The 24976-nt window shown below is 52.0% G+C and overlaps 10 protein-coding genes across 10 annotated transcripts; 6 read left to right on the top strand and 4 right to left on the bottom strand.

Moving 5' to 3' along the window:
- Positions 1–544: 544 nt before the first annotated feature.
- On the top strand, positions 545–1723 carry T069G_10779 (mitochondrial carrier protein domain-containing protein; the record flags this gene model as incomplete). The annotated part of the gene is made up of 3 exons (XM_056177989.1): positions 545–577; positions 661–713; positions 847–1723. 3 exons carry the CDS (start codon positions 545–547, stop codon positions 1721–1723), a joined length of 963 nt encoding a protein of 320 aa, XP_056024279.1.
- Positions 1724–1898: 175 nt separating this feature from the next.
- Positions 1899–3314, bottom strand: T069G_10778 (inosine-uridine preferring nucleoside hydrolase domain-containing protein; the record flags this gene model as incomplete). Its single annotated transcript, XM_056177988.1, has 4 exons — positions 1899–2241; positions 2303–2953; positions 3055–3140; positions 3264–3314. 4 exons carry the CDS (start codon positions 3312–3314, stop codon positions 1899–1901), a joined length of 1131 nt encoding a protein of 376 aa, XP_056024278.1.
- A 774-nt stretch (positions 3315–4088) lies between these two features.
- T069G_10777 (uncharacterized protein) lies at positions 4089–5730 on the bottom strand (the record flags this gene model as incomplete). The annotated part of the gene is made up of 2 exons (XM_056177987.1): positions 4089–5535; positions 5588–5730. 2 exons carry the CDS (start codon positions 5728–5730, stop codon positions 4089–4091), a joined length of 1590 nt encoding a protein of 529 aa, XP_056024277.1.
- Positions 5731–6210: 480 nt separating this feature from the next.
- T069G_10776 (impB/mucB/samB family domain-containing protein) lies at positions 6211–9581 on the top strand (the record flags this gene model as incomplete). Its single annotated transcript, XM_056177986.1, has 4 exons — positions 6211–6455; positions 6515–6973; positions 7058–8973; positions 9049–9581. 4 exons carry the CDS (start codon positions 6211–6213, stop codon positions 9579–9581), a joined length of 3153 nt encoding a protein of 1050 aa, XP_056024276.1.
- A 232-nt stretch (positions 9582–9813) lies between these two features.
- T069G_10775 (WSC domain-containing protein) lies at positions 9814–10378 on the bottom strand (the record flags this gene model as incomplete). The annotated part of the gene is made up of 2 exons (XM_056177985.1): positions 9814–10021; positions 10104–10378. 2 exons carry the CDS (start codon positions 10376–10378, stop codon positions 9814–9816), a joined length of 483 nt encoding a protein of 160 aa, XP_056024275.1.
- Positions 10379–11049: 671 nt separating this feature from the next.
- T069G_10774 (ER membrane protein SH3 domain-containing protein) lies at positions 11050–11781 on the top strand (the record flags this gene model as incomplete). The annotated part of the gene is made up of 2 exons (XM_056177984.1): positions 11050–11137; positions 11237–11781. The coding sequence occupies 2 exons, from the start codon at positions 11050–11052 to the stop codon at positions 11779–11781; spliced, it is 633 nt and encodes a 210-aa protein (XP_056024274.1).
- A 2501-nt stretch (positions 11782–14282) lies between these two features.
- On the top strand, positions 14283–15356 carry T069G_10773 (mitochondrial carrier protein domain-containing protein; the record flags this gene model as incomplete). The annotated part of the gene is made up of 4 exons (XM_056177983.1): positions 14283–14399; positions 14466–14643; positions 14689–14940; positions 14992–15356. The coding sequence occupies 4 exons, from the start codon at positions 14283–14285 to the stop codon at positions 15354–15356; spliced, it is 912 nt and encodes a 303-aa protein (XP_056024273.1).
- Positions 15357–15709: 353 nt separating this feature from the next.
- On the bottom strand, positions 15710–16460 carry T069G_10772 (tspO/MBR family domain-containing protein; the record flags this gene model as incomplete). Its single annotated transcript, XM_056177982.1, has 3 exons — positions 15710–16079; positions 16178–16271; positions 16349–16460. The coding sequence occupies 3 exons, from the start codon at positions 16458–16460 to the stop codon at positions 15710–15712; spliced, it is 576 nt and encodes a 191-aa protein (XP_056024272.1).
- Positions 16461–17608: 1148 nt separating this feature from the next.
- T069G_10771 (AAA domain-containing protein) lies at positions 17609–19530 on the top strand (the record flags this gene model as incomplete). Its single annotated transcript, XM_056177981.1, has 4 exons — positions 17609–17666; positions 17753–17930; positions 17997–18949; positions 19010–19530. The coding sequence occupies 4 exons, from the start codon at positions 17609–17611 to the stop codon at positions 19528–19530; spliced, it is 1710 nt and encodes a 569-aa protein (XP_056024271.1).
- Positions 19531–21879: 2349 nt separating this feature from the next.
- Positions 21880–24712, top strand: T069G_10770 (uncharacterized protein; the record flags this gene model as incomplete). The annotated part of the gene is made up of 4 exons (XM_056177980.1): positions 21880–22662; positions 22775–23212; positions 23264–24618; positions 24664–24712. 4 exons carry the CDS (start codon positions 21880–21882, stop codon positions 24710–24712), a joined length of 2625 nt encoding a protein of 874 aa, XP_056024270.1.
- Positions 24713–24976: the final 264 nt, after the last annotated feature.

Below are 24976 nucleotides of genomic sequence, written 5' to 3'. Positions count from 1 at the left end.
TACCTGATCCCCGTACCTGTAATTGATGTCATCGGCACGCTCTCAATCCAGCACCACGCCAATGGCGTCACAAACAATGGCCAGCCAAAAAACCTTATGAAAAAAAAAATTACCTGGGGAATAATAGTAATGCTGTCATCACCATAATCTTGAAACAACGACAACAAACTCAGGAAATTGATCAAATCTCCAGCAACATCCCCCTTTCCAAAAACTGCTCCATCTCGCTCCGAACGGCTGCCATTGCCTGCATCCCGCTCAAACGCGCATTCCGTCGGCTCCGATCTCCCTTATCATTCCAAGGGCCAAGCTCGAAAACTTATCGCCTACCTAGGCGTGGTTATCGCATAACCGCACCAACACAATCGCATCGCAAAAAATAACATTGAGCCGTCATCGCCGCAAAGACAGAGCTCCCAACCAGCATCGAACCTATCTAGTCATTTCTATCTTCTATCCTCGTATCTCCCTACAGTTTCGATAAGGCAAATCTCCGGAGTGAATCCTGCGCAACGACAACCCAACCTGAAGCGCAAACTCCTGCATGTCGCCCCGAGGCGGCCACCTCAAAGATGAGGTTCGTCATACTTCTCCTTTATAGCGCAAACACAAAAGTAGCCAATCCAAATACTAATCCTTCTTCTTTTCTCTTCCAAACAGGGTTCCAAACTCCAAGTCGTGTCAGCCGGCGCCATAGCTGGCCTCGTCTCTCGGTAAGCCAAAGTCCGCTCTCCGAAATAAACACAACTTCGCTCTCCGAAAACAGATAGTATCACACACACACGCCTGTCCTGCATAATCTGTCCCGGGTGTGGCTAATTCAAATTTGTTTTGCTCCACTGCTAGATTCATCGTCGCCCCCCTTGACGTCGTCAAGATCCGCCTCCAGCTCCAGCCGTACTCGCTCTCCGACCCCTTGGCCCCCTTGCGCGAAGCACCCGCCTACCGCGGCACCGTCCGCACCATCAAGCACATCCTCAGGCATGAAGGGCTCACGGGCCTGTGGAAGGGCAACGTGCCCGCCGAGCTGATGTACGTGTGCTACTCGGCCGTCCAGTTCACCACGTACCGCTCCACCACCGTCTTCCTGCAGACCGCGCTGCCCACACGCATGCCCGACTCGGCAGAGACGTTTGTCGCCGGCGCCGTCTCCGGGGCTGCGGCCACGGGGGCTACGTACCCTCTGGACCTGCTGAGGACGCGGTTCGCTGCTCAGGGGAGACATCGCGTCTACTCGTCTCTGCGCGGTGCGCTGTGGGACATTTATCGTGACGAGGGACCCAAGGGCTTCTTCCGCGGCCTGGGGCCCGCCCTGGGCCAGATCATCCCCTTTATGGGCATCTTCTTCGCCTCCTACGAAGGCTTGCGGCTTCAGCTTGGCCACCTCCATCTCCCCTGGGGCAGCGGCGATGCCACGGCCGGCATCGTCGCCAGTGTCGTTGCTAAAACGGCCGTCTTCCCGCTCGATCTCGTCCGCAAGCGCATCCAGGTTCAGGGTCCCACCCGGAGCAAGTATGTGTACAACGACATTCCCATCTACACCTCCGCGGTACGAGGTATCCGGTCAATATACCGAACAGAGGGCCTGCGAGGCCTGTACAAGGGTCTCCCAATCAGCTTGGTGAAAGCTGCTCCCTCGAGCGCAATAACGCTATGGACGTATGAACGAAGCTTGAAGCTTCTAATGAGCTTTGATAAAGATGAAAAGGAAGCGTCGATTTGATTTAGCCGTGTACCATTAATTCTTTGTCTGTATGAATAGAATGTGTCTAGACTATCTAACTAATGTAATGGCCACAACCATGAAAAAAAGATTTATCTATCCTTTTATATCCCAATGCAAAAAAACAGAATAAGATGCCTGATATAAGAAAATACAAAGCAACCCATGCAATTCTTTAGTTGCTCAGGTTACGGTTCGTCTCGTCCGCCCTCTCAATGCACTCCTCAATCACCTGCCAGAACCGGTCCACGTCCACTCCTCTGGGTATAATCACGCCGCCCTCTCCTACAGGCGCCTCCTTGGCGACCGTCCTGCCTGTCTGCTTCTCTCCGCGCTTGGCCTCCTCGATCGTACCCTCGGTGATGACGGTAACATCAAAGCGCTCGTTGTGTTTAGGCCCCTGGCTCTTCTTCTCATCCCAGTCGTAAATGGCGATCTCGTCGGGAGTGCCAAGCAGAACGGCGAGCATGGCGAGAGGATCGTGGAGGGGCGGGCCGGCGGTGATGCCAAAGACGTCGCTGTCGTAATTTGTCAACAACAACCAATCGTCTACGGGAAGGAAGGGAAACAAAAACTTACGCATATGTCTTGGCGAAGAAGTAGAGCAGCTCGACGAGCATTGTCCGCAGCGTCGTCTTGCCAGTACCAGTCTTCTCGCCATCCTTGCCGTACAGCAGCAGATCCCTGACCTTCTCCGTCGCCAAGACCTGGTGGCTCAGATCCAACGGCACCATGAACATCTTCTTGGCAATCTCCTTGTTGTGGAACATCTCGGCCGCGGCCTCCGGGTCGACAAAGATGTTGAACTCGGCATAGGGGGTCGTGTTGCCGATGCGCTCCTTGCCGTCAACCTTGCCCAGCGGTGCGTCGGAGAAGCCCCCTCCGATGGAGCCGCCCATGATGCTCAGGCCCTTGATGTGTGCGACGAGCTCCGGATACTTGCGGAATAGAGCGCCGACGTTGGTCACTGTGCCGGTGGCTACGATCCAGGCTGTGCCGGCCGGCTGGGCCTTGAGAGCGGCGGCCATGGCGTCGATGGCCGGCTCGGGCTTCGGCGAGCATTTCGGAACGGGGAGCAACTCGGTGCCGTCAAGACCACTTTCGCCGTGAATGTCGGTTGGCGCGTGGAGAGCAGGTCGCTCGAGGGCTTTGTTGAGGCCGACGTATAGGGGAATATCATTGTGCTTGCCAAAGGCCGTCAGAATGGAAGCGGCGTTGTGTGTCGTGTGTCTGGTAGAATTTCAATGTCAGTTGCGAGTGCCTCGGCTTATTGGGGTAGCAGTAGCAAGCATCAAGCCAGAAGGCTCTCGCTCTTCGCCCATAGCACATACTCGAGGGAAGCATTTCCAAAGACTGTCGAGATGCCCAGCAGGTTGATTCTGGGGTGGTGAGCTGCCAGCAAAATGGCAAATGCGTCCTTATGCGGAGAATATCCAGTTAGCTCGTACGTCTCCGACAAAGTTCGGCCACCGAAGCGCCTCATGCAATGCGACTCTGCATAAGACTTGCGTCTGGGCTCAATACATGCCGGGAAACTCACATCGTGGCCCGGATCGCAATCCAGCCAAACAGGCACTTGATCGGACGACATGCTTAGTGCAAGGGAGAGGGGCTTAGAATAGACAGTAGATGGCACCAAACGGGAGACGAGATACGTTCTCAATGAGAAGGAGAAAGTTTACGGTATCTTAAAGCCTCTCTTTATACGTAATTTCAAGGTAGTGGAAGGGCGCACAGAAAGACTTGGAACTGAGGCAGGCGTTCACATTCCGTAATCGAGGACATCCACAGCCCCAGATGATGAATTCGAGAAATCAGCCACCGCGCTTTCGGTTGACGGCGAGCCTTGAACAGGCCAAACAAGCTGCTACCAATTCGCTGCTCCAGGGAACCCGCTTCTTTTTTTTCTCTTTTCTCCGCAGTCGCAGGGCCCTAGAGTGGGGGAATCCATGCAACGAGGCTCCCTTTGGCTGACCCCTCATTCACGCTTGATACTACTAACAAGACTAGCATCGCCAGGAACCGAAAGTCTGTGTCATTGGCGTCTGGAATTTAATAATGAAAGAGGTTAAACTGGGGCGCCGGTATCCATACTGAGGGAACTTCAAGGTGTCTGGAAATCGTCGGCGTCCGGAGCTACACGTGATGACCAGTGCCTCATCACAGTCTGGCTAGAGTCTTGACAGCAGCGCGGAGCTCCGCGATGGATAGTCGAATTGTCCGGAGCTGAAGAATAACTGGGGGTATCTAGTACGTATATTGCTTGTTTATCCAGCCGTTATGGATACTCTGGGGAATCGAAATGCATATTGTGCCCGCCGATTGCGCAAACAAAGTTGGGCTTGTCGGCCTCCCGAGGCGGACTTTACTCTGACTTCTTGCGCTGCTCGACGACCCGCATCACATCAGCTGCGCTGTTGACATCACCCTTTCGTTTCTTTGGCCCTCTCTTCCGCTTTGACTTGTCGCCCCTACTAGACCCTTCCTCCCCGGCGTCTTCGCCCCACCTCGAAAGCTTCACTTTCTTATCTTCAAAGTCTTCTTCATCTTCAAACCTGCTGGTGCCGAAGCCCATATCGATATCGTCATCATCCCGGCTCTGCATCTGGAGAAGCTTCTTTCGCCGTTCTTCCAGTGCCTTGGCTTCCTCCTTTGCTTTATCATCTTCGGCATCTTGCTCAATGGGCCTAAGAGATGCTGCTTTCTTGATGGCTGCCAATATAGCCGGATCAGACATGGAGGGCCCTCTGCTTGCTTCCTCGGAGATGAGCGCCGTTCTTGAGTCTTTGAAGTAATTGCGTCGTTCTGGTTGCGAAACGGATGGCTTTGGTGGAGGCGGCATAGCTTTGTTGGTGTCTGCCTCTTTGATTGCCTCCTGGTTGTTGCTGCTGCTCTTCTCCTCTTCGTCCGATTCAGAGTCCGATTCCCCCATTCCGGCCAGTGGATCGTAATCATCGCCAGCATCCTCAAAAATATCGACATCGCCATCATCTTCTTCTGGTTCCTCTTTCTTCCGATATTGCTCAGGAACCTCCATCCCCAATGGCTTGGCGTTCTTATCTGGCATGAGAAGACCGTTCCGCGCATCCTCCTCTTCAGGTTGTACCTTGCGGACTTTCCTTTTCTCATGCCCATCTTCGTCCACAATGATTAAAACTTCCCTGCCCTTACTATCTCTCTCAATCCGGGTTCCTGGTTTCTGTTTTGCTCCAATCTTTTTAAATCGGTCTCCGAGGGCTGATTCTTGCTGTTGCTGGGCTGCTAATCGGGCTGCCTTGAGTTCTGCTAAAATTTGATCGCGTGTTCTCTTTTTCCCAGGTGCCAGAGACACTGTTGAAAGAGTTCCCTTCTTCTTTTCCGCTTTTTCTTTCGTAATGGCTTGTACGTCTTGTTCTTCGAGTCGATCGAATTCGTCATCCACGTCGTCCTCTATGGGTGCTTCTTCGGCGCTATCCTTTTCTGCCCCCTTATTTCCGTAGACATCCTCTCCTTTTCGTATCCTTTCGAGCAGTTTAAAATCAAGCCCCTTGACTAGATGGGTGCTTGCCAGATCTCCGCCTGCAATCTGAAACCGTAGCTTTTCGTATGTTGCCTGGTCAATCTCTTCGTCTTTGAAAGCTTTTTCCAACGCCTTTAGTCTCTCTTCTCGGTCGTCCTCTTCGCTCTCTCGAACTTGCGATCTATCGACGTATCCTTCCCCCAGTTTCACACCCTTTGGTACAGATGTCTTAAACTTCTTTGGAGGGTTTAGAGCTTGGTTGCGCTCAGCCAGCTGTCTCGCGAAATCGGCCTGAGCACCTCCTAAAGATCGCCTTGAATCGCGCGTCAGTATATTCACTTCAAGCCCCAACTGCTATGACTTACGGGGTCATAGGTATGCTGCTTCGCTGCCGAGATCCCAAGGAGCCCGTGTTCACGCCGGAGCTCGCGCCTTTAGTTGAAGTGCCATCCTTTGACGCCTTGCCCGACTTGGCCAGCATCAACTTTCGGAATTGGTCGTTATTCATGGTTGCTGATATGCCCAAATGCGATAAACAGCTTCTCCAACAACGACAGACAAAAAAAAGGACGAGAGCGCAGCCTTGGAAGGCAAGGCTGGAGGTGTGGCGTAGGAGACTCGACTTTGAAGTCACGGGACGACGTGCAAGAGGCGCGCAGGATAAGCTCCACTTAACGCGGCAACTTCTACTCATCACGTCACATCCGGCACGCCCATTTTCTCCCCTGCAAATATTCCAGCATCGCCAATGAAATGCTGCCATTTGCTTAGGAATCTTATAACCCGAGTCGCATGGCGCTGAGCACCTAAAAAATGCCGTCTCCAATGTGTCAAAAGACCCCCTTTTGTCCGTTTTATTGATTGAGTCTGTGGGGCTTCACGAGCATGCGTTGCTCTTGATATGTGTGGCCGTGCACTCTTCGATAACTCGAGCTGATCGGCTTTTAAAGGCTTCAAGAGTAATTTTCGTATAGTGTCGTTGGATAAGATGAATAACGCTCTGGAAAAGAACTCCTCCGCGGTGAGGAAGCGCATTGAGGGCCATGTCTTTGATGATGAAGAGGGGGAGGAGTATGAAGGCAGTGAATTCAATGGCTTTGGCGACTATTTTCGTCGGAAAAAGATCAAGCTGCAGAACTTGGATGCCGACATGCGCGCAGCATCTGACAAGCCTCCCATATTCAAAGGGGTTGTTGCTCATGTGAACGGGTACACTCAGCCACCACTTCAAGTGTAAGTGGCACTTGGTGAACGACGATAACTCATAAATGTACTAATCTAGCCTCCGATAGGCTTCATCGCGACATTGTGCAGCATGGAGGTGGCTTTCTCCAGTATCTAGACTCAAAAACTATGGCAACGCATATCATCACTGCGACTCTAACGCCAAAGAAGGCTATCGAGTTTAGTCGATACAGGATTGTGAAGCCTACATGGGTCGTCGATTCAATAAAAGCCGGAAAACTCTTGCCGTGGTCGGACTATCGGGTATTGGGTGAAAGCCCCAGCCAAAAGGTCTTGAAATTCGATAGCGACAGAGGACTTACACAATCCAGTCCGACAGCCAGGCGCGGATACAAGGAGCAGACAGAGAATAGCTTTTATACAAGCCAGATAAAAGCTGAGATGCAACGCAATGCAGCCTCCCAGCTCCCAGCGAAATCGCCCCTATCTAGTCGGTGGCAAAACGACAAGTCTGGCGAGCTGTTACAGAACACAGAAGAGACTCTGGCTTCTGTGTCCAATGAAAGGTATTCAGCGGGCAATGCAGGCGATGAAGAACTCAAAGACGAATCTATGGAATTTGAGGACCAGCCTTTGCCCGTTTCTACCAGCCCGACAGATTCATCAAAAATACCTAAGGGTATGACTTCGGAAGAGCATAACGCTTGGCTTCTGTCGGATCCGAAAATCAGAAAATCATCTACTGCGAACCCCGACTTTCTGAAACAATTCTACTCAGAGAGTCGATTGCATCATTTATCGACTTGGAAAGCAAATCTGAAGTCATCTATGCAACGGTTGGCAGCTGAAAAAGGGCTGTCAAGTCGGAAGGTGAAGAGCCGGCCTGGCTCGAGGAAGTACATTATGCATGTGGACTTTGACAGTTTCTTCTGCACAGTGTCATTGAAGAGCCATCCTGAATATCTCGACAAGCCATCTGTTGTCGCTCACAGTACGGGTGCAGGTTCGGAAATTGCAAGTTGCAATTACGTTGCTCGGAAATATGGCGTTAAGAATGGCATGTGGATGAAACGAGCTCTCGAGCTGTGCCCTGATCTAAAGGTTCTGCCTTACGATTTTCCCGCATACGAGGAGGTGAGCCGACAATTCTACGACGCGATCTTGGGAGTTGGTGGTATTGTCCAGAGTGTTAGCGTCGACGAGGCCTTGGTAGATGCCACCGACGTCGTTCTTGCGGCCGCCGAATCCCATGGCATTGGAATTGAAGAGGGCAGTATTTGGAGAGAACAGCAAAAGATCGACGAGATAGCACTGGCACTGCGCACCAAGATCAAAGAAAACACCGACTGTGCCGTTTCTGTTGGTATCGGCGCAAACATTTTGCAAGCCAAGATTGCCTTGAGGAAAGCAAAACCCGATGGACAGTTTCAACTAAGACCAGAGCAGGTCATGGAAGTCATCGGCGACCTGAAGGTTGAGGAGCTACCCGGAGTAGCATATAGTATCGGCGGGAAGCTAGAAGAACTAGGCGTCAAGCTTGTCAAAGATCTCAGGGACATCCCGAAGGATCGTCTTGTAACGATTCTGGGCCCCAAGACCAGTGACAAGCTTCATGACTACGCCCGTGGCATCGATCGGACGGAGGTCGGAGAGCAGCCTCCGAGGAAATCCGTATCAGCAGAGGTCAATTGGGGAATCCGCTTCATCAACCAGACAGAAGCTGAAGAATTTGTCTACAACCTCTGCAAGGAACTGGAAAAGCGTTTGGTGAACGAGCAGGTCAAGGGAAAGCATCTGACTGTCAAGATCATGAGGCGGGCTCTTGATGCGCCTCTCGACCCAGTAAAGCATTTAGGACATGGGAAATGCGACTCTTTCAACAAAAGTGCAACTTTTGGTGTTGCAACACACAACTACGAGATTATTGGCAAGGAAGCAGTTTCAATACTGCGCTCGTTCAGATTCAGTCCAGGGGATCTTCGTGGAATTGGCGTCCAGATGACGAAATTGGAGCCTATCAAGCTGAACCCACTGGCCGTTGAGGGAAGCCAGAGAAAGATTGCATTTGCTCCATTCGTTGAGCCTGTTCCTTCAAGACAGCAATCAAGAACAGAGCTTAATGACGTGATCGAAGAGCCGAATGGCTTACCGGTCAATCCCACCACGCCTCAGAAATCCAGAGTCGGCCAAGACGATAAAAAGACCACTGCTCATATCAACGTTTCAAGCACACAATTCGTGTTGCCTAGCAGTCCTGATCCCGCGGTCTTGGCCGAGTTACCCAGCGATATTCGTACAAAGCTCATGGCCCAGCGCCCAAAAGCCGCTGTTACGGAAATCCAAATGGAAGCTCCCAAGCCAAGACCCCAAAGCCCAGTGCTAGCAGATTTACTGTCCTCTCAAGTCGATTTGGAGGTGTTTAACGCACTTCCAGATGATATGAAAGCCGAGGTATTGGCACTTTACGGGCGAAAGCCAACTGAGCCCCTGCCACAGGGCTCACCTGACAAGCCCGAAGCAGCTCGAAGTAGGAAACCAGCAACTCCAACAAAACCCAGCGGATCCCGTAATACATCGGGCCAAATATCACGTCGGCATGATGCTCAAGAGGGTGTGATTCAAACCAACTTCCGGAGACCAGTACCCGTAGAGGAGGCTCAACCTGAGCAGATCGAAGAATTAGATCCTGAATTCCTTGCGGAACTTCCAGAAGACGTCAGAAGGGAAGTAATTGCTGATCATCGACGGCGGCTGTTGGCGCTGCAGTCAGGATTGGAGATGCCAGTCCTGAGGAACAATCAGAGCGCCAACCTGCTTCCCGGGGGTCAAAAAATGATACAGTTTCCTATGCTGCCGCCGGTAATTTCGTTTTCTGGATCTATCACTTCTACATCAGAGATCAAGGACATGGTAGATGCGTGGCATGCCCAAACTAGGAAGGCAGGGCCCCACAAACGAGATGTCGACGTTTTGGAAAGATATTTGGTCAAGGTAATCAAAGAGGAAATGGATCTGACCAAGGCTGTTGCGTTGATAAAATGGCTGGGCGTTGTAGTTGATCAGGACGGTGTAGATAGTAGAGGCCGCCGAGCTTGGAAGCTGGCAGTGAGCGGCATCAAAGCGGCAATGCAAGCCGCTGTTGAGGAGAGAGGACTGGCACCACTGCAAATATGACATGACTGAATATATCAACAGGAACATAATACAATTTTGTATATTGATGATGAGGTTGTCTGTTTCTAAATCACTTGAGCAGCACTTTATACTCAGGGGGATTACATCTCACTTTCCTTGGGTCTATATAAATATCTCTAAGTATGAATTCAACGCGCTACATCCAATACTACCCATTCACATTCACGCAGTACATTTTAACAAGCAGTCATTATCATTATCGCGTAACGCATTACCATAGCATCATCATGACCAAGCCCGTGGTGGCGAGGCTAAATAGGCCGGGGGTAGACAGCCCACTCGCCAAAGAAACACGATAGATGGTCAGCTTCAAAGAGCCACCACAGGCGGTCGTATTGTCGCCCTCGCAGGGATAGTTGCAGGCTGTATCGTCGAGCTTCTCAGCTATGCCGGACAGTGTCTGGGCACACCAGCATTCTCTATTAGTGTTGAAGAGTCAGCCACCACAACGTCCGCCCTCGTGTCTCGTGGTCACAAGTCTAATTGACGACTGAAACATACCTCGACCACTCCAGTCCCGCATACCGATACTCCGTGGCGCCATTACCGCAAAAGGCGAGACATGTCGGCACCGTCATCGCACCCGGAAGACTTTCCTGGATGCCGCCGCCTAAAGCGCGCGTGTCGGCCGAGCCGGGAACCTGAGTTGTCTCGTTGTAGCACCCAAAGTATTTGTACTTGTCGGAATCATCCCAGACGGAGACTGTGGCATTGGCGGCGTAGACAAGCGGGATGAAGAGCAGCATGTGCAGCAGAAAGGTCATGGGTTGATTCATGATGATTGCGATGGGATATGATTATATTATTTGTCGGTATTCGCAGGGAAAGGAGCGCGGTATGGCAGAGTTGAGGCTTCAATTACACGGAGGCTGGCGCTGAAAAAGAGCTGCGTGGGAGGTGATTGCTAACGAATTGACCGAACTGCACGACGGAAATCAGAAACTGAAGCTACGCTTGAGCAAGAAAATGAAGCAAAAAGATGAAGAATTTAACCCGCATTGAAGGAGTGAAGATTATGCAGCTGAAAAGCAGGCCTGCAGCAGCGTGTAAGCTGCGATAACAAGCCGTGCAGCTTATCTAGTACGATGCAGTGTCAGCTCTGCGCCAAGATCTTAAATTTCGGGGTCAATGTTGCCATGAGTGCCGAGACTCGATGCTGTTAGCGATGAGGAATCATTTACGGTTATTTTGTTAGTGTAGCTTTGCGAAGGACTAACTGGACAAAGTATCGCACTAAGTCTGGTCCCCCCTCCACAAACTCAGCTCCCCCACGCACAGCGATTCGATTGACGGACACGATCACCTCTTTTTTCCCATCCAGCCATCATATGGTCACGACGAAACTTGCGCGCAGCTTCTGTGGCCTTTCCAACGACATTCTCTGTCTCTAATTAATACGTACCGTACCTGCACATTAACAGCAGTGCCTCTTCTCTCGCCGCCCGCCATGAGCTCCTACATTGATTGGTCCAAGACTACCAAGTCCAAGGACTACCGAGGATCCACGTCCTTTGCGACTTTTCTCATCATCGGCCGTACGTTGCCTCTCTGTGACTTACCTACATCTCGCTCAGTCGCAAACGAGCATGATGGCCGACGACACCGGTGATTGTGATGTTTTGTGCTAACGTCAGCTTCAGCGACATGCTTCTTCCTGGGCATCCTCTTCGCGTCGTTTCCGTACGACTTCCCCCTCCTGTGGACCAAGGAGCCGGTCGCCGCCGATTACTACGACATGCTTGAGACGCATCTCAAGTTCGTTCACCAATCGCCCCCGCTCATCGGGCGCCTCCTCAACATCATAATGAGCGTGGGGTTCCTCGGCCTCTTCATCAAGCTCTTCCGCCCCAGCGAGGCCAACTTCCTCTTTGACGGCGCCTCGCTGATCCTGTACCTCATCGGCGTCGCCGTCTACATCTCCAACATTGTCAAGGGTCTGCGCACCGTCAGCTCCGGCTTCTGGCACACGGAGGAGTTTGCCGCTTCTCAGGGCCGTTTTGACGGCGAGATTATCCTTGGCCGCGAGGACAGCCTCAAGGTTCTAGCGGCCAGCAACACTATTCTAGCTCTGGTGTTGGTGGGCATCCTTGTGCTGCAAGCAGGACAGTGGTACGCCGAGAAGAGGGACTTGGACGACGAGAAGGAAGTGGCAAAGAAGGAGGGCAAGAAGAAGCAGTGATGCGATGGAGAGCCGGTGGTTATGCAGAAGGATATGCGGCCATACTAACGGTGAGATGATAATGGCATTGTATCACGACAAGGTGGTGTATTTGTAGCATCGGGTTTACCGGAACTCCGCGAGGTTGGATAGTACAATCCCTCGTATGGCCGATTGATGCCTTGACGGCAGGGCCATTTATAATAATACACTATAGACTGCCCCAGCAGATTTAACTCCTTGGCAAAGAACAAGGCTACTATGTATTGTGCCGAGGTGTGGTGATCGTCTCTATATATTGAGTAAAAACATCCACCAACAGGATCATGATTCTGCTCGGCCCCTCTCTCTTGAAACTTTTCAACATACTCCACGAAGGAAACGAAGGGAAACTCGACTCCATGGACCCAATTGTGAGGTCCGCAGTGTAGGATCAAACGGGATATGGATAGCTAGCACGACTGATTCGGATAAGAATACGACGTCCTATGTGGATATTATTACATGTTTGGCCAAGAAAAATTATCAGATCATCTGATAAGAAATTAGATGCGACTTTGGATATCGTAACCGGCGGGGCAGGACAAGACGCTAGTCAGGCCCGGGGTATGAGCTTGCATATAGTCTTGGGTTTTGTTTGAGCTATCGATTTGTGACTGAATTTCATCTCATCGACGTGAGGCAGCTATGACCGATTCCATCTAGAAATTGACATGGAATGAGAGTTTACGTAAATTGATACAATAGGGCTGTAAGTGGCGTGGACTCTCATAGTGATTGGTCCGGAAACAGCAAACCTGTCTAAAGCAAGCTTCAAAAGGAATATCTACAGATGGGGATGGAAAGTCAATGGAGTCGGTCGGTGGGTACGCTTGAAAACTCTGAGCCAAGAGGTTTCCATAAAAGAAACGGTCCAGCGTACCGTCAAACGCTAATGCACAAGGTAGCTCCCAGTGATGAAAGACTCGCTGTAAGACGACATTCATGAGGAATGTAATATGCAGCATGCTGTATGCAGGATTATACAATCCAATGCTTTGGATATTCTAATGTTCACGCCATCGGGGCTAGTATCTTATACATGTCTCAGAGGAATTCTCGGGCTCATAAAACAATGGCAGTCCCTTGCCGATGGCGGCTTACACCGTTGTTTGTCCTGGCCTTTCAAGTTTGCTTCCAATGCGGGGAGCTCTGACAGGAGACGGCCACCGGTACGTCTGTCAAACATACCTAGTAGACATCACTTTGTCTCATAGGAGAAATACGCCCGGATGTGGTACCTGGCTGCCTCCTTGCGCCATGCAGCTGAGCGGTTTTCCGTTCCTAGCCCGGCGCCTATTCAGGCAATTTGCTGGGCTGTGATGTGCAACGGAGCGTGGATCCAGAGGTGTGCAGGCATCATAAACAGGCTGGGTACTAACTCGCGCGGCAGGCAAACTTGGTCCCCGGAGGTTGTCTTGAGTACACGAAGGGTACAGATGAGGATGCTTCAGAGCCTCTCCTTTGTGCTGTTGGATCGAAGCATGGTGTATGTAGAATAGGCTGTTTTTGTAAAAATTCACCTAAAAGTCTCTTAGACTCACTCTACACTTCTGACAGCTACGGCGCAAGCCTTATGACAGCTATAGATTTGCAGAGAGCTAAGCAAACAAGCCCCCTGACAGACTCCAGAAGTTAGTACATCCATGACACAGGTACTCCATACCGTACCCCGAAAAAAATGAAAAAGTGAAAAATGAGAAGAAAAAAAAGCACACGCAGGCACATGCAAGTGCCGGGGTGTGAATGCTCGTAACCGATCTCGGCAGGCACACGAATCAGAGCAGCCAATGCCAGCCAATTGCCGACCCCTCGCATCCTATCGATAAGCGTCGATAAGATTGAATTTTTTACAGTCACGCCTCTTGGGAGTCACAACAAAGTGGGATAGCCTCGACGGGAATTTGTTCCATTTCTCCATATAGCTGGGCCACGCCTCTACAAGTACAATGTAGGGCCGAATCCTTGTCTTGTTTCTTTCACCTTCTCGCAAGTCTGATCTCTCTGCTGCAAGCACGACAAAGAAGATAAAATCCCGCGACTCGCTCTAGACTGGGACAAACTCCGCCCACGTCTCCTTTGTGTCACTCTGGCTGCGCAACCCTTGTTTGCTTCTGCATACCAAACGTACAGTAGGGCGAAGTCGGTGTGGGCTCTTGGTTGCTAGCATTAGCATTGCGAGCTCAAAGGTCCCCCACACGGAATCCAGTCGCCTTAAATTTAAAGTCTTTTTGGGCATCCTTTCTTTTTTGCGCCTCCGAACCTCGTCGCTTTCCGCCTCGCCTCAGGAGGACTCGCCCTTTTTGCAGTTTTGCCCAGCTTCTGCCTGCTCGCCGTATTCTTTCAAAACCTGCTTTCAACCCCCGCTCCCACAGGAGAGGGGGCAAAGCTAGGGACTTTGAAAGAAGTGCGCTGAGAGGAGAGAAAAGAAAAGCCTTTGCTGTTTTGCTCTTTCCCTCTCCAACCCCCGAACCATCTCCGGAATGGCCCAGGCCACCCTCGATATGACCACCTCAGTTGCTGCCCAGCCTGAGTTGGCATTCCAACGCAAAAGCCGAACTGCGACTATGGAGGCTGTCGAAGACATCATCTATGGATCGGTAAGTTACACCCAAAGACTTGGTGATGTTGAGATGCGAAGGAGAAGCTGACGGGCTGGGTTGCAGGTTGCCGGTATTGCGGGCAAATACATCGAATATCCCTTCGACACCGTCAAGGTCCGACTCCAGAGCCAGCCCGACCACCTACCGCTGAGGTACACCGGCCCCGTGGACTGCTTCCGACAATCTATCAAGGCCGATGGCCTTCGCGGGCTGTACAGGGGAATCAGCGCCCCTCTGTTTGGTGCGGCCGCAGAAACGAGCAGCCTCTTTCTTTTCGAAAGCGTAGGGCGAGAGCTTCTGTACAAGAGCAGTGTGGCTTCTCGCGACAAGGAAATGACACTGCCCTTGTTGTGGCTTACCGGCGCCATATCTGGAGTGTTCACGTCCTTTGTCCTGACGCCGATTGAACTTGTTAAATGTAGGATTCAGGCGCCAGCCCTGTCTGAGGGAGCGCCAGTTGTCCATCTACGGCCCACAGCTGTGATCCGTGAGGTCTATCGGCACGAGGGTATCAGAGGCTTTTGGCACGGCCAGCTTGGTACTCTGATCCGGGAAGCTGGTGGCTGCTCAGCCTGGTTCGGGGCCAAAGAGACGGTCACAAAGGCATTCTACAAATTGCGGGTGCGATCTGCCACCTCTGAGGCAGAGAGGGAGGCGATTCGTTCGAAACCGCTTCCTCTTTGGCAACAAGCTATTGCCGGCGCATCGGGCGGCGTTTCCTACAACTTTCTGTTCTTCCCTGCCGACACCATCAAGTCGCGCATGCAAACATCGCCCGTGGGTGGCGTCCAACAACGCCGCGACTTTTGGAGCGAAGGCAGGGCCATATGGAGGCACCACGGACTGCGAGGTCTGTATCGTGGCTGCGGCGTCACCTGCGCCAGGGCAGCGCCCAGCTCTGCATTCATTTTCATTGTATATGACGGGCTGAAGCGCCATCTCCCCATGCAATAAGCTTGTCTGGGCATTCGGCTTCCAGGCTTTTCTATTCTTTTCTTCTTCTAATATTCTTCATTGTTTCTGGTCATTGGCATGGCGAGAACATTTTTATAAGGTCGGTTCGTCAAGTTTAAAAGGGCATCGCAACAGCGTTTCTTTTTGTTTCTTCTGCTTTCAAAGGTTCGGTGTCGCGCACTAAAAGGGGGGATTTTGGGTCATATAAGGACAAGGAGTCGTGATAGATATTACTGGCAGTTGATCTAGCGATAGATAATGTGAATATCGCTGCTATTTGCACTTACACCTATCTACCGTGATTCCATATAGTACCGTGACATGTAACTGTCTTGATGCCACTAAAGTTGGCTTTACTGCTTCTCGTCCTCTCTAGCAGTCTCTGCGTCTTCCAGATTCCAGTCGTTCAGGTATCCCGCTCCATAACTCAAGTACGTTGCAAAGCTCAGCCATGCCAAGTAAGGAGCCTGGCACCAGCCCGTAACAGAATCCACGGATCCCCACAGGTAGGCCAGGTAGCCATTGAGTCCCAACAGGGCAACGATATCAACGGTAGCTTCAACCGGGCGCTTTGCGACGAAGAAGAGCGGCATCCAGGCGAGGTTGAGGCCAAGTTGGACGGTGTAAATGGTCATGCTATGCTTTGTTGTCTGGATGGTCTGTGGCGTGGACAATGGGGCGAGGCCGATGTTAGTGGCGCGGTAGGCGGCATATCCCATGAGTCTTGTAAGTACAGCAAGTCAGTTAAGCAAAGTCATGAGATGTGAGGTTCAAGATTTTGGAGGGCACGTTTCATGATGGTTTTGGGGGAGGAGAAATACCCGTAAAGGACTGTCCAGACGGGTCCGAACACCCATGGTGGGGGATTTAGAGGAGGTTGCTTCAAGGCAAGATATGTCTTTTGCGTCTTGGAAGCTGTTTCAATTTTTAGGTCAGAGTTTGGCTCAAGCTTTTACATTGGTGAATATTTATCGAGGAGGGCTTCTTCTTACGGCGGGTGCCGAAGCCAACGGCGGTGCCCAGTGCAATGGGGAGGAGAATCGAGGAGGCGGGATTCTCGAACACGGCCGAAGGCAATGTGAGGGAGGGGATATACGTAGTCATTTTTTCCCTTTGTAGTAGTAGTAGAAAATGTTTGCGAATTGGAGGTTGGATGAGATTTCTAGGGAGAGGGATGTGATGGATGAAAGGGCGTTGTGGCATTCATATGAAGAGGGATCGCCCTGGCGATGTATGACGCAATGTGCCGATTGGCTGGGCTGGGTCCGGGAGGGAGGATCGGGGATCTGGGAGGCATGGAGCATTTGGAGATTTGGGCTGAAGCTGAGCTAATTTTGCCTGCCCGTCCAATTGCTGCATAATAGCACATGTGCGATTCTTCAAAGACAGCACAACCGGGATTAATTGAGATGGGAGGTGTTGCAGATATGGCCCAGTGTAGTCCTTTGTAGATGCTTGCTCGTACAGAATGAAGAGAACGGTTGTACCTGGAATGAGATTTACAAGGCCTAATTTGCAACTTTAATTATTCAGTTCGATAATTGCTACAGGCCTTTATTAGTAAAACAATTTATCCAATATAGAAACAACCTGAATCAAAATAAATTGATGTCTTAACTGTGTCCATGAGTAAGGGTGCAGCCATTTCATTTTATATGTCCGCGAATTCTTGTCAATGGCCGACTTCCTAGGAAGTCGCTCTACTCAGATTTTTGTCGACTGTCAACGGCCGACTTCCTAGGAAGTCGCTCAGCTTGTAAGCGCTAGGATAATAACACGCATCGAATTACATGCATGCATTCACTGCGCAAACGCAAACATGAGACTGTCCACTAAAACGCGTGCTGCAGAGCTTGTTTGCGCCTTGTAGTGCCTGTTAGTGGCTGAAACCCGCTGCACGGCCCGCCCTATTAACGGGACACTCTCGCGTCCTGGTGCTAAACGCGGTCTAACGCGCACCCACGCGCCTTCCCTCGCGGCTGTAAAACACCCCCCTGGTTCAACGCCAAAATCCGCCCTTTTTCCAGACATGGGGCAGGCACGGCTCCAGCTTTTCTCTCAATTACACTCGCACCTGCAATTTCTTCCTAACCTGCAACTGCATCTGCATCTGCAGTCACAACCGCAACTGCAACTATCTGGGCTCCTCCTTCTCTTGACTCTGTACTTGCAATAACTGTTGCTATCACGACATTGTTTGGAAGGAGCACTTTGGTTTTTATACCTCTTTAGTCTTCTATCAGCAGGCTGCAATGGCTCCTTCTTCCCAGCTGAGAAAGAGGACGCGCAGTGCTTTGGACTTGGACTCTGGTAGGTCCCACTGCCACCATGCAACTTCCACTTATCCTTATCCTTCGAGCTTGTCTTTCCGGATGCTAACCTGCATCTTTCTTCAGTCCTACAAGAGACCCCCAGCAAAAGACTTCGTCGATGCCGGCTGGTGGACACCTCATTCAACGATGAGAACCAAGACCCCGATTTCGATGTCACTGGAAACGATGAAAACGACGAGGCTCAAGGCGAGCTCAAGGAGCTGCCAACACCAAGGCATCGGCGTAACCTGTCCCAGACCCCGTCAAAACCCAACCCCGTGACCCCCTCCACTCCTCGGCACCGAGATGCATTTGGCTCTTATCCCAGCACTCCTCGACATGCCGTCATGTCGGCTGGCAAGCTGTTCAAGCGAATGACACCCCAGACGCCGCTCACGCCCACCACCATCCAGACCGTGTATCATCAAGCTCGACAGCTATTCGCCAGAGGAGCTGAGCCTGGCCAGCTGGTAGGGAGGGAGGCTGAGCGAGAGCAGTTGACGGCATTCCTGGATCGTCTTTCGACATCATCTCCCGGAGGTTGCATCTACATCAGCGGGCCTCCTGGTACCGGAAAGAGTGCCATGATCACCAACATGACAAAGACGTATTCCGAAAAGGATGGAGTTCGCAGTGCATACGTCAACTGCATGAGCATCAAGTCGTCAAAGGATCTTTATCACACACTACTCGCTGCTCTTGATGAAGACAGCAGCGATCTCACAGAAGCAGAGGCCATCTCAACTCTGCAGAAAATGTTCTCTTCCAAGACCAAGTCATCGACCACCTATCTCGTCACCCTTGATGAGATTGATCACATTCTTACATTGGATCTGGAAAGCTTGTACCGGGTATTTGAATGGTCTCTGGCAAAGTCTTCCAGGCTTATGCTCCTTGGTATTGCCAACGCTCTGGATCTTACAGACCGGTTTTTGCCACGACTCAAATCGAAGAATCTCAAGCCGGAGCTACTTCCCTTCCTACCATACACCGCGGCCCAGGTCAAGAACATCATCATCACCCGATTGAAATCACTGATGCCTGAGGGAAAGGAAGCCTATGTCCCGTTCATTCACCCCGCCGCCATCGAGCTCTGTTCTCGCAAGGTTTCAAGCCAGACTGGAGATTTACGCAAAGCGTTTGAGATATGTCGTCGAGCCCTGGACCTAGTCGAAGCCGAGACCAGATCAAAGCATGAGGAGGCAGCACGGGAAAAGTTTCTGCAATTGACACCTACCAAGAAGCCTCTTGGAGAGAACATCAGCAACGGTAACTCGACAGGTGGGACTAGCCGCAGCGTGTACTCGATTACGACGGCTTCTCTCAAGGCATTGACTGCAGAGACTGCTCCACGAGCTTCAATTGGCCATTTGAACAAGGTCACTGCTGCAGCCTTCAGCAATGGAACTGCCCAGCGCCTCAAGGCCCTCAACCTACAGCAAAAGGCCGCCTTGTGTTCATTAGTGGCCTATGAGAACCATATTCGAACGATGGTCAAGGCGCCTAGTGCGCCTCTTACCCCCAGCAAGACGCAGACGCTGGCGCCCACGATCAAGGTGCTTTTTGACAAGTACTGCAAGCTGTGTCTTCGTGATTCGGTGCTTCATCCCTTGTCGAGCTCCGAGTTCCGTGAAGTGGTGGGCAGCCTTGAGACCCTCGGGCTTGTCAATGCAGTGGAAGGAAAGACGGGCAGCTTCGTGACGCCACAGACACCCAGCAAACGAGGTCGAAAAGTGGCGGCTGCCAGTGGAGATGAAAGGCGAATTGCCAGTTGCATCGGAGACAAGGAGATTGAGACGATAGCCGAGGGAGTTGGTGCCGACATCTTGAGAAGCATCCTGTCAGGCGAGGCGTTGGATTAAATCCAAACGAGAAGAGTCGGTGTACAAAGTATATATTCTGTTTGTGAGGCATTGGTTTTGGCGCACAGGGGGCTTGGTTTGGAATTACTGTATGGCGATTGCCGGCATTGATTGGCGTTTATTCTGTTTGAGCATTGGGCACAACTAGCAAGTTGTTGTAATAGTATTTCATAAGGGCGAGCATACATAGCATGATGAGCATGGACGATTCGAGAGTGCATTACTTGGTACATCAAAAAGAGCAGATAGACAATGGCACAGTTAAACACAAGGAACTCAACTAGACCCAGTGTTCTCCCATAGCCCTGTGAAGTCGAGTTCTTGTTAGAATCTACTGTACCTGTATAGAAGTCATGGCATGGTTTGGACAGGACCAACTGGAATCAGCTGTTTGTGGTCGTACAGTAATACAAGCAGGCTGCCATTATGTTGCCCCAGTATTCAATATTACCTGCATTTGGTCGGTGCTTTCACGGCGTGCTACTTGGGGTTCTACCAAGCGCTGATGACAGAGGACAGGGATCGGTGACGGGCTGGAAAGGCCTAGACTCCCCGTGCCAGGTGCATCGCCAAAGCATCCATTCCACTCGATGTATATTGCGGTAGCAGAGGTGCGGGCGCAGGTACTTGCTTGTAGAGCAACGGAAATAGAGGTTCCGACATGTTGCAAAGGGGCCCCCGCAGCTTTCGTGCCATCAACAGCCCGGATTGACCGGACCGGCGGCACCAAGCAGAAGGGGACGGGACCAAAGCGTGTTAAAAGAGGCATCCAATGTAGTATTACGAGTATATCACTGTAAGTGTGTGTATGTACAGTATGGGATTTGATGGCTGAAACGGCAGCTTACAGCGCAACCAAGCTTTTTTCTTGGCTCTCTCAAGTGCCGGGTGTCTAGAAAAATCCCTCCGATGCACCCGGGGGAGAAACACGGGGAAGGGGTGGGAGGGGAGGGGAGGGGAGCTTGTTTTTTTTTTTTTTTTTTCTTTTTTCGTTATGGCCCAAGCTTTGGAGGATGGGCTGATTAGAAGAGGTTTTTTGAGGGTTGGATTGACGAAACGAAACAACAGGTCGGCCTGGGATAGATGAGCTCCATTGGAGCTAGTAGTAGTGCCTTAGTATCTGGTGTGCCTGGAGGGGGGGCACGCAGAAGGGTCCAGGGGTACTCGATTTTAGCTGGTTTTGAGGGGGACATGCTAGATGCCCAGTAGGTACAGGTGTGGAATCTTGGATTGAAGGCTTGGAAGTTCCAGCTTATAGATGCCGGCGCGAGTAATCAATGGTACAGTAAGATGACCTCAATCGAGGGACAAGTATCGTATGCTTCCAGCTTATCCGTACAGCACACAGTACATAGTGCAAAAGACTCCATCAATACGATTGTCCTATTCGATGGCAAGGATCAGGATCAGGATCAGGATAGGCGACTCGGTGGCTTCTTTTTCGGCTGCGTTGTGGCAGCACTTGGACGGCCCAATTGGTACAAGCACCACCGCCTTGCTGCAACTTGGCCAAAGCGGGTGCATGTGCATTTGGCAAATCCCCAACTGAGATGCGCCAACCGAAACAGGCAGGATAATCGGCTGCTGGCCTCTCTGGCTTGCTGCGAGCGTGCCGTTTTTCGATCTCCTTTGCGTCTGTGTCTGTGTCTGTGTCTGTGTCTGTGTCTGTGTTGTGCAATTTAATATCGTTCTCTCCTTCTCTTTCTTGCTTGCGTGTCTGCTCTGTCCATTTCTTTCTTTTGCTTATTCCTGCCATTCCTTTTTTTAAATAAAGCTTCGTCATCCTCCAGTTAGGAATGTTTGGTGCTGTGCTGCTAGCCTCGCAGCGACGCAACCAGCGCGGCTTGCCGAACTTTGCCTCTTTCAACACCTCTGGCCCCCCTCCACCGTGCCGGTCTGCCGCTCGCTGGAGCAAGGCTGCTGTGCAGTTTAATATTACTAGGTAGGAATTATTGGGGTGTGTATTTTCTGTTTTATCTGCAGAACGAACGAGAGAGAGCGAGAGGGAGAAGTAGGGAGATAATAAATCCCACCGGCGCCGGGTCTAGCTTTTGGGGGTTTCTCTCTCTTCTTTTTTTTTCCTTTTACTTTTTCCCTTTTCTTGTTCATTGTCTTTTTTTATTGTCTCTCCCTGCTCTTTCATTTTTTGGTCCGATTCGGGAAACGCTGTCGATTTGGGGATTCCGAAGCGCCAGACCACGAGCCACGACCTACGAGCCACGATCTACGAAACTCACCTACCAATCTGCGGCTCCCACGGCGATAGCGACGACAACACACGATCCAGCTACAGCGTCCCTACGGCCGTTGCAGCGACCGGCGACCGCTCGAGCCCGCCTTGCCACGCCCATGCCAGCATCTCGGGGCAGCGGCGGCGTGTCGACATCGTCGGCCTCGGCGTCCGTGTCGTTGCCAGCGCTCCCTGGCGCCTCGACCGCAGCAAGAGACACCAGAGACAGAGAGAGCACGCCGTCTTCGCCCTCCTCACCATCGCCGACACCAGCATCGCCCTCCTCGCCCCCTGCCGCTGCTGCCGACAGCCAGCCGCCTCGGTCGTCGATCCCTGCAGCAGCATCCCCATCCGCAAGAACATCGAATACGCCCTCCACGTCTGCCTCAACGTCAACGCCTGCCCTCACGCATACTCCCGTCCCTACGACTGCTCCTTCGTCTACGTCTTCCTCCACATCCGGATCGCGCCCCGGCTTACTAGCGCGCCTAGGCAGCTCCCTCAATCTGCCTCTGCCTCTCCCCCTGCGCAACCGCAACCGCAGCGTGACCGACTTCCATGTACGCTGCGACGAGCCTCATCGGAAATATGCCGCCGGCGAGCACGTCCACGGCTCCGTCGTCCTGGTCGTTGTCAAACCAGTGCGCATCACCCACCTGGTCGTTACGCTGCACGGCTTCGTGCGCGTGCTGAGGGATCCCGCCGGCGCTGCCAAGGTCCGCAACATCACTACGCTGCCGCAGGGAGGAAGCTCCTCGCGCCCGCAGTATCATGGCAACGGCTTCGCAAGCCTCTTTCAGGACGAGCAGGTGCTGAGCGGCGAGGGCAGGCTTGATCCCGGTAGATACGAATTCGGTTTCGACTTGGTGTTCCCCGACAAGGGACTGCCAAGTAGCATTGACGTGAGTTTCGGATCACATAGTTCGCGCCTGAAGCCTTGGCGTATACATGTATACATATAAGGGGCATCAACTATCAAGAGTGGTTGCTAACGTCACTTGTATCCTAATCTAGTTTGAGCGCGGAACCGTATCCTATATGGCCACGGCAACTCTAACACGCCCCCTATCCATGGCGGCGACAATGACATGCGAAAGAAAAGTCATGCTGGCTGAGAGGATAGACGTAGGCCTCCTGCCACCGCCACAACCGAGGACAATCTTTCTTGAACCTATATCTAAGAAGACGAGAAAGAAGAAGTCATCAATGGCACTGGACAAGAGCTCTCTTGCTACCCCTGAGCCAGTCGATGTAGTACCTGAGCCCGACGCAGGAGAACCAATCTCGACCCCTTCCGAGGATACCGCCGCGCGTGAGAATCCCCTTGGCGACCAGCAAAGTGAGCGCCGAGGAGCGGCCGCCTTGAGCGATGTCCAAAGCGAGGTCAGCGGCGAGAGCGGCCGCAGCATCAGCACCGCCATGAGTCGGAGCGACATGACTCAGCTATCACAGGTTGGCACCAGTGCCTTTATGTCAGCGCAGCAACAAGCTGTTAACGACAAGACCATTACCGCCAGCATTGAGCTTCTCAGGGGCGGATGCTTGCCGGGTGACGCGGTGTCGGTGCGAGTTACGGTGCAGCATATCAAGCAAGTAAAGAGCATGACTGGTGTCATTGTAACGCTTTTCCGCCAGGGCAAAATCGATACCTCGCCTCCGTCGCAGCTGTTCAAGGACATGATGACCAAGGAGGACGCTCGTCGAATACAGAGAGAAGATATATACCCCAGGTCACGAACGGGATTAGGCGGCCTTTCACTATCGTCCGCCGGCTCCATCAGCGTATTCCGCAAAGACCTCGACCAAACAACGGCACCGCTCATCATCGACCCGGAAACCATGCAGGCGTCCGTCACGGTGCCAGTCAAACTCCCTGATGACTCGTTCCCGACCATCAAGGGAGTACCTGGAGATATGATTTCCTTCAAGTACCAGGTAGAAGTCATTGTCGACCTAGGCGGGAGGCTATCTGGCCACTTTCCATCCCGAAAGACTTCAAGATTTGGCGCGTTTAGCAGCAGCGCCACAGACCAGACCATAAGCATGTTTTCACAGAGGAGGGGGGCTCAGATAGAGATCATCGACACGGCTCCGCTTAGAAGACAAAAGGGCGTTGTTTGCGTGACAATCGAGTCCATTGTCGGAACGGTGGACTCGTCAGGGCAGCGGAGGCTCGTCAAGGTGTCTTCGTCGTCAAAAACGCTCGACAATGCGGAGAGCGACGACGAGATGGGCTTTGTCCCAACCCCGACTCGATACGAAGAAATCGACCGCAACAATCCGCAACCCCATGGGCCACCACCACAAGAATACTTTCCTCCTCCCACGAATCATCAACGTCCATCCTACTCCCCTACTCGCTCTCCTCACCCTTCTCATCCGAGCTACCCGCCAACAAGCAATCACGACCTCGCACCATCGTATACACCGCCCCCTCCTCAGTTGCCTGATCCAAGAGGCTTAACGGAGAAGGATCGCATACGACAGGCAGAGCAAAGACTGCTGCCCAGCCGTCCGCAAGCCGGACCATCTTCGCCTGACGAAGACGACATTTACGACGCCCAAGCCACACCACGACCGCCCTATGCAGGCAATTCAGGGGAAGAAGACAACATTGGCCCCTCGGCTCCGACAGAGGAAGAGCTCACAGCCGCCGTCAACGGTCCGATGGACGCCGGCGAGGATAAACAGGAGCGTGAGCGGAGGCGGCTGATGGAAGAAGCCAGCGCTCCCCCTGAATTCCCCGAGGACATGGATCGAGGCGGCGGGCCCGGTCGAGCCCCTAGGGAAGACGACTTGACGGCTGATGCTGAACCAACTGCGCCCACGATGGTTGAAGATGAAGACGATTATCCGGGGTATAATGCCAACGCAACATCATCCGGGAGCACAAGTGCACACAGGAGACATGACAACGATGATGGAGAGCAGTTACCCGCGTATCGGCGGTAATGTTGGGCATGCAGAATATGTGTGTGCAATCAAAGACGCATATGTCTTTTTTAACTTTTTTTCATGTCTTTTTTTCTTATTATATATATGTCCGCGTTACAGAGCATGCATGACTGGCGTTGGGTGCAGATAGGGATGGAGGGAATATATACAGGGTGTGCCATTTACCGCGGCGTCACTCTTTTTTACTTAGGAATGACTGCTTCTTATATATATATTTATATATACACATGTATATTTGCCGACCCCTTTTTTGTATATCAT

The sequence above is a fragment of the Trichoderma breve genome, assembly GCF_028502605.1.
Source record: "Trichoderma breve strain T069 chromosome 7 map unlocalized scaffold00007, whole genome shotgun sequence".
NCBI classification, from domain to species: domain Eukaryota; kingdom Fungi; phylum Ascomycota; class Sordariomycetes; order Hypocreales; family Hypocreaceae; genus Trichoderma; species Trichoderma breve.
Note: the sequence above shows the minus strand (reverse complement) of the source record. Positions and strands in the feature narration are given on the sequence as shown.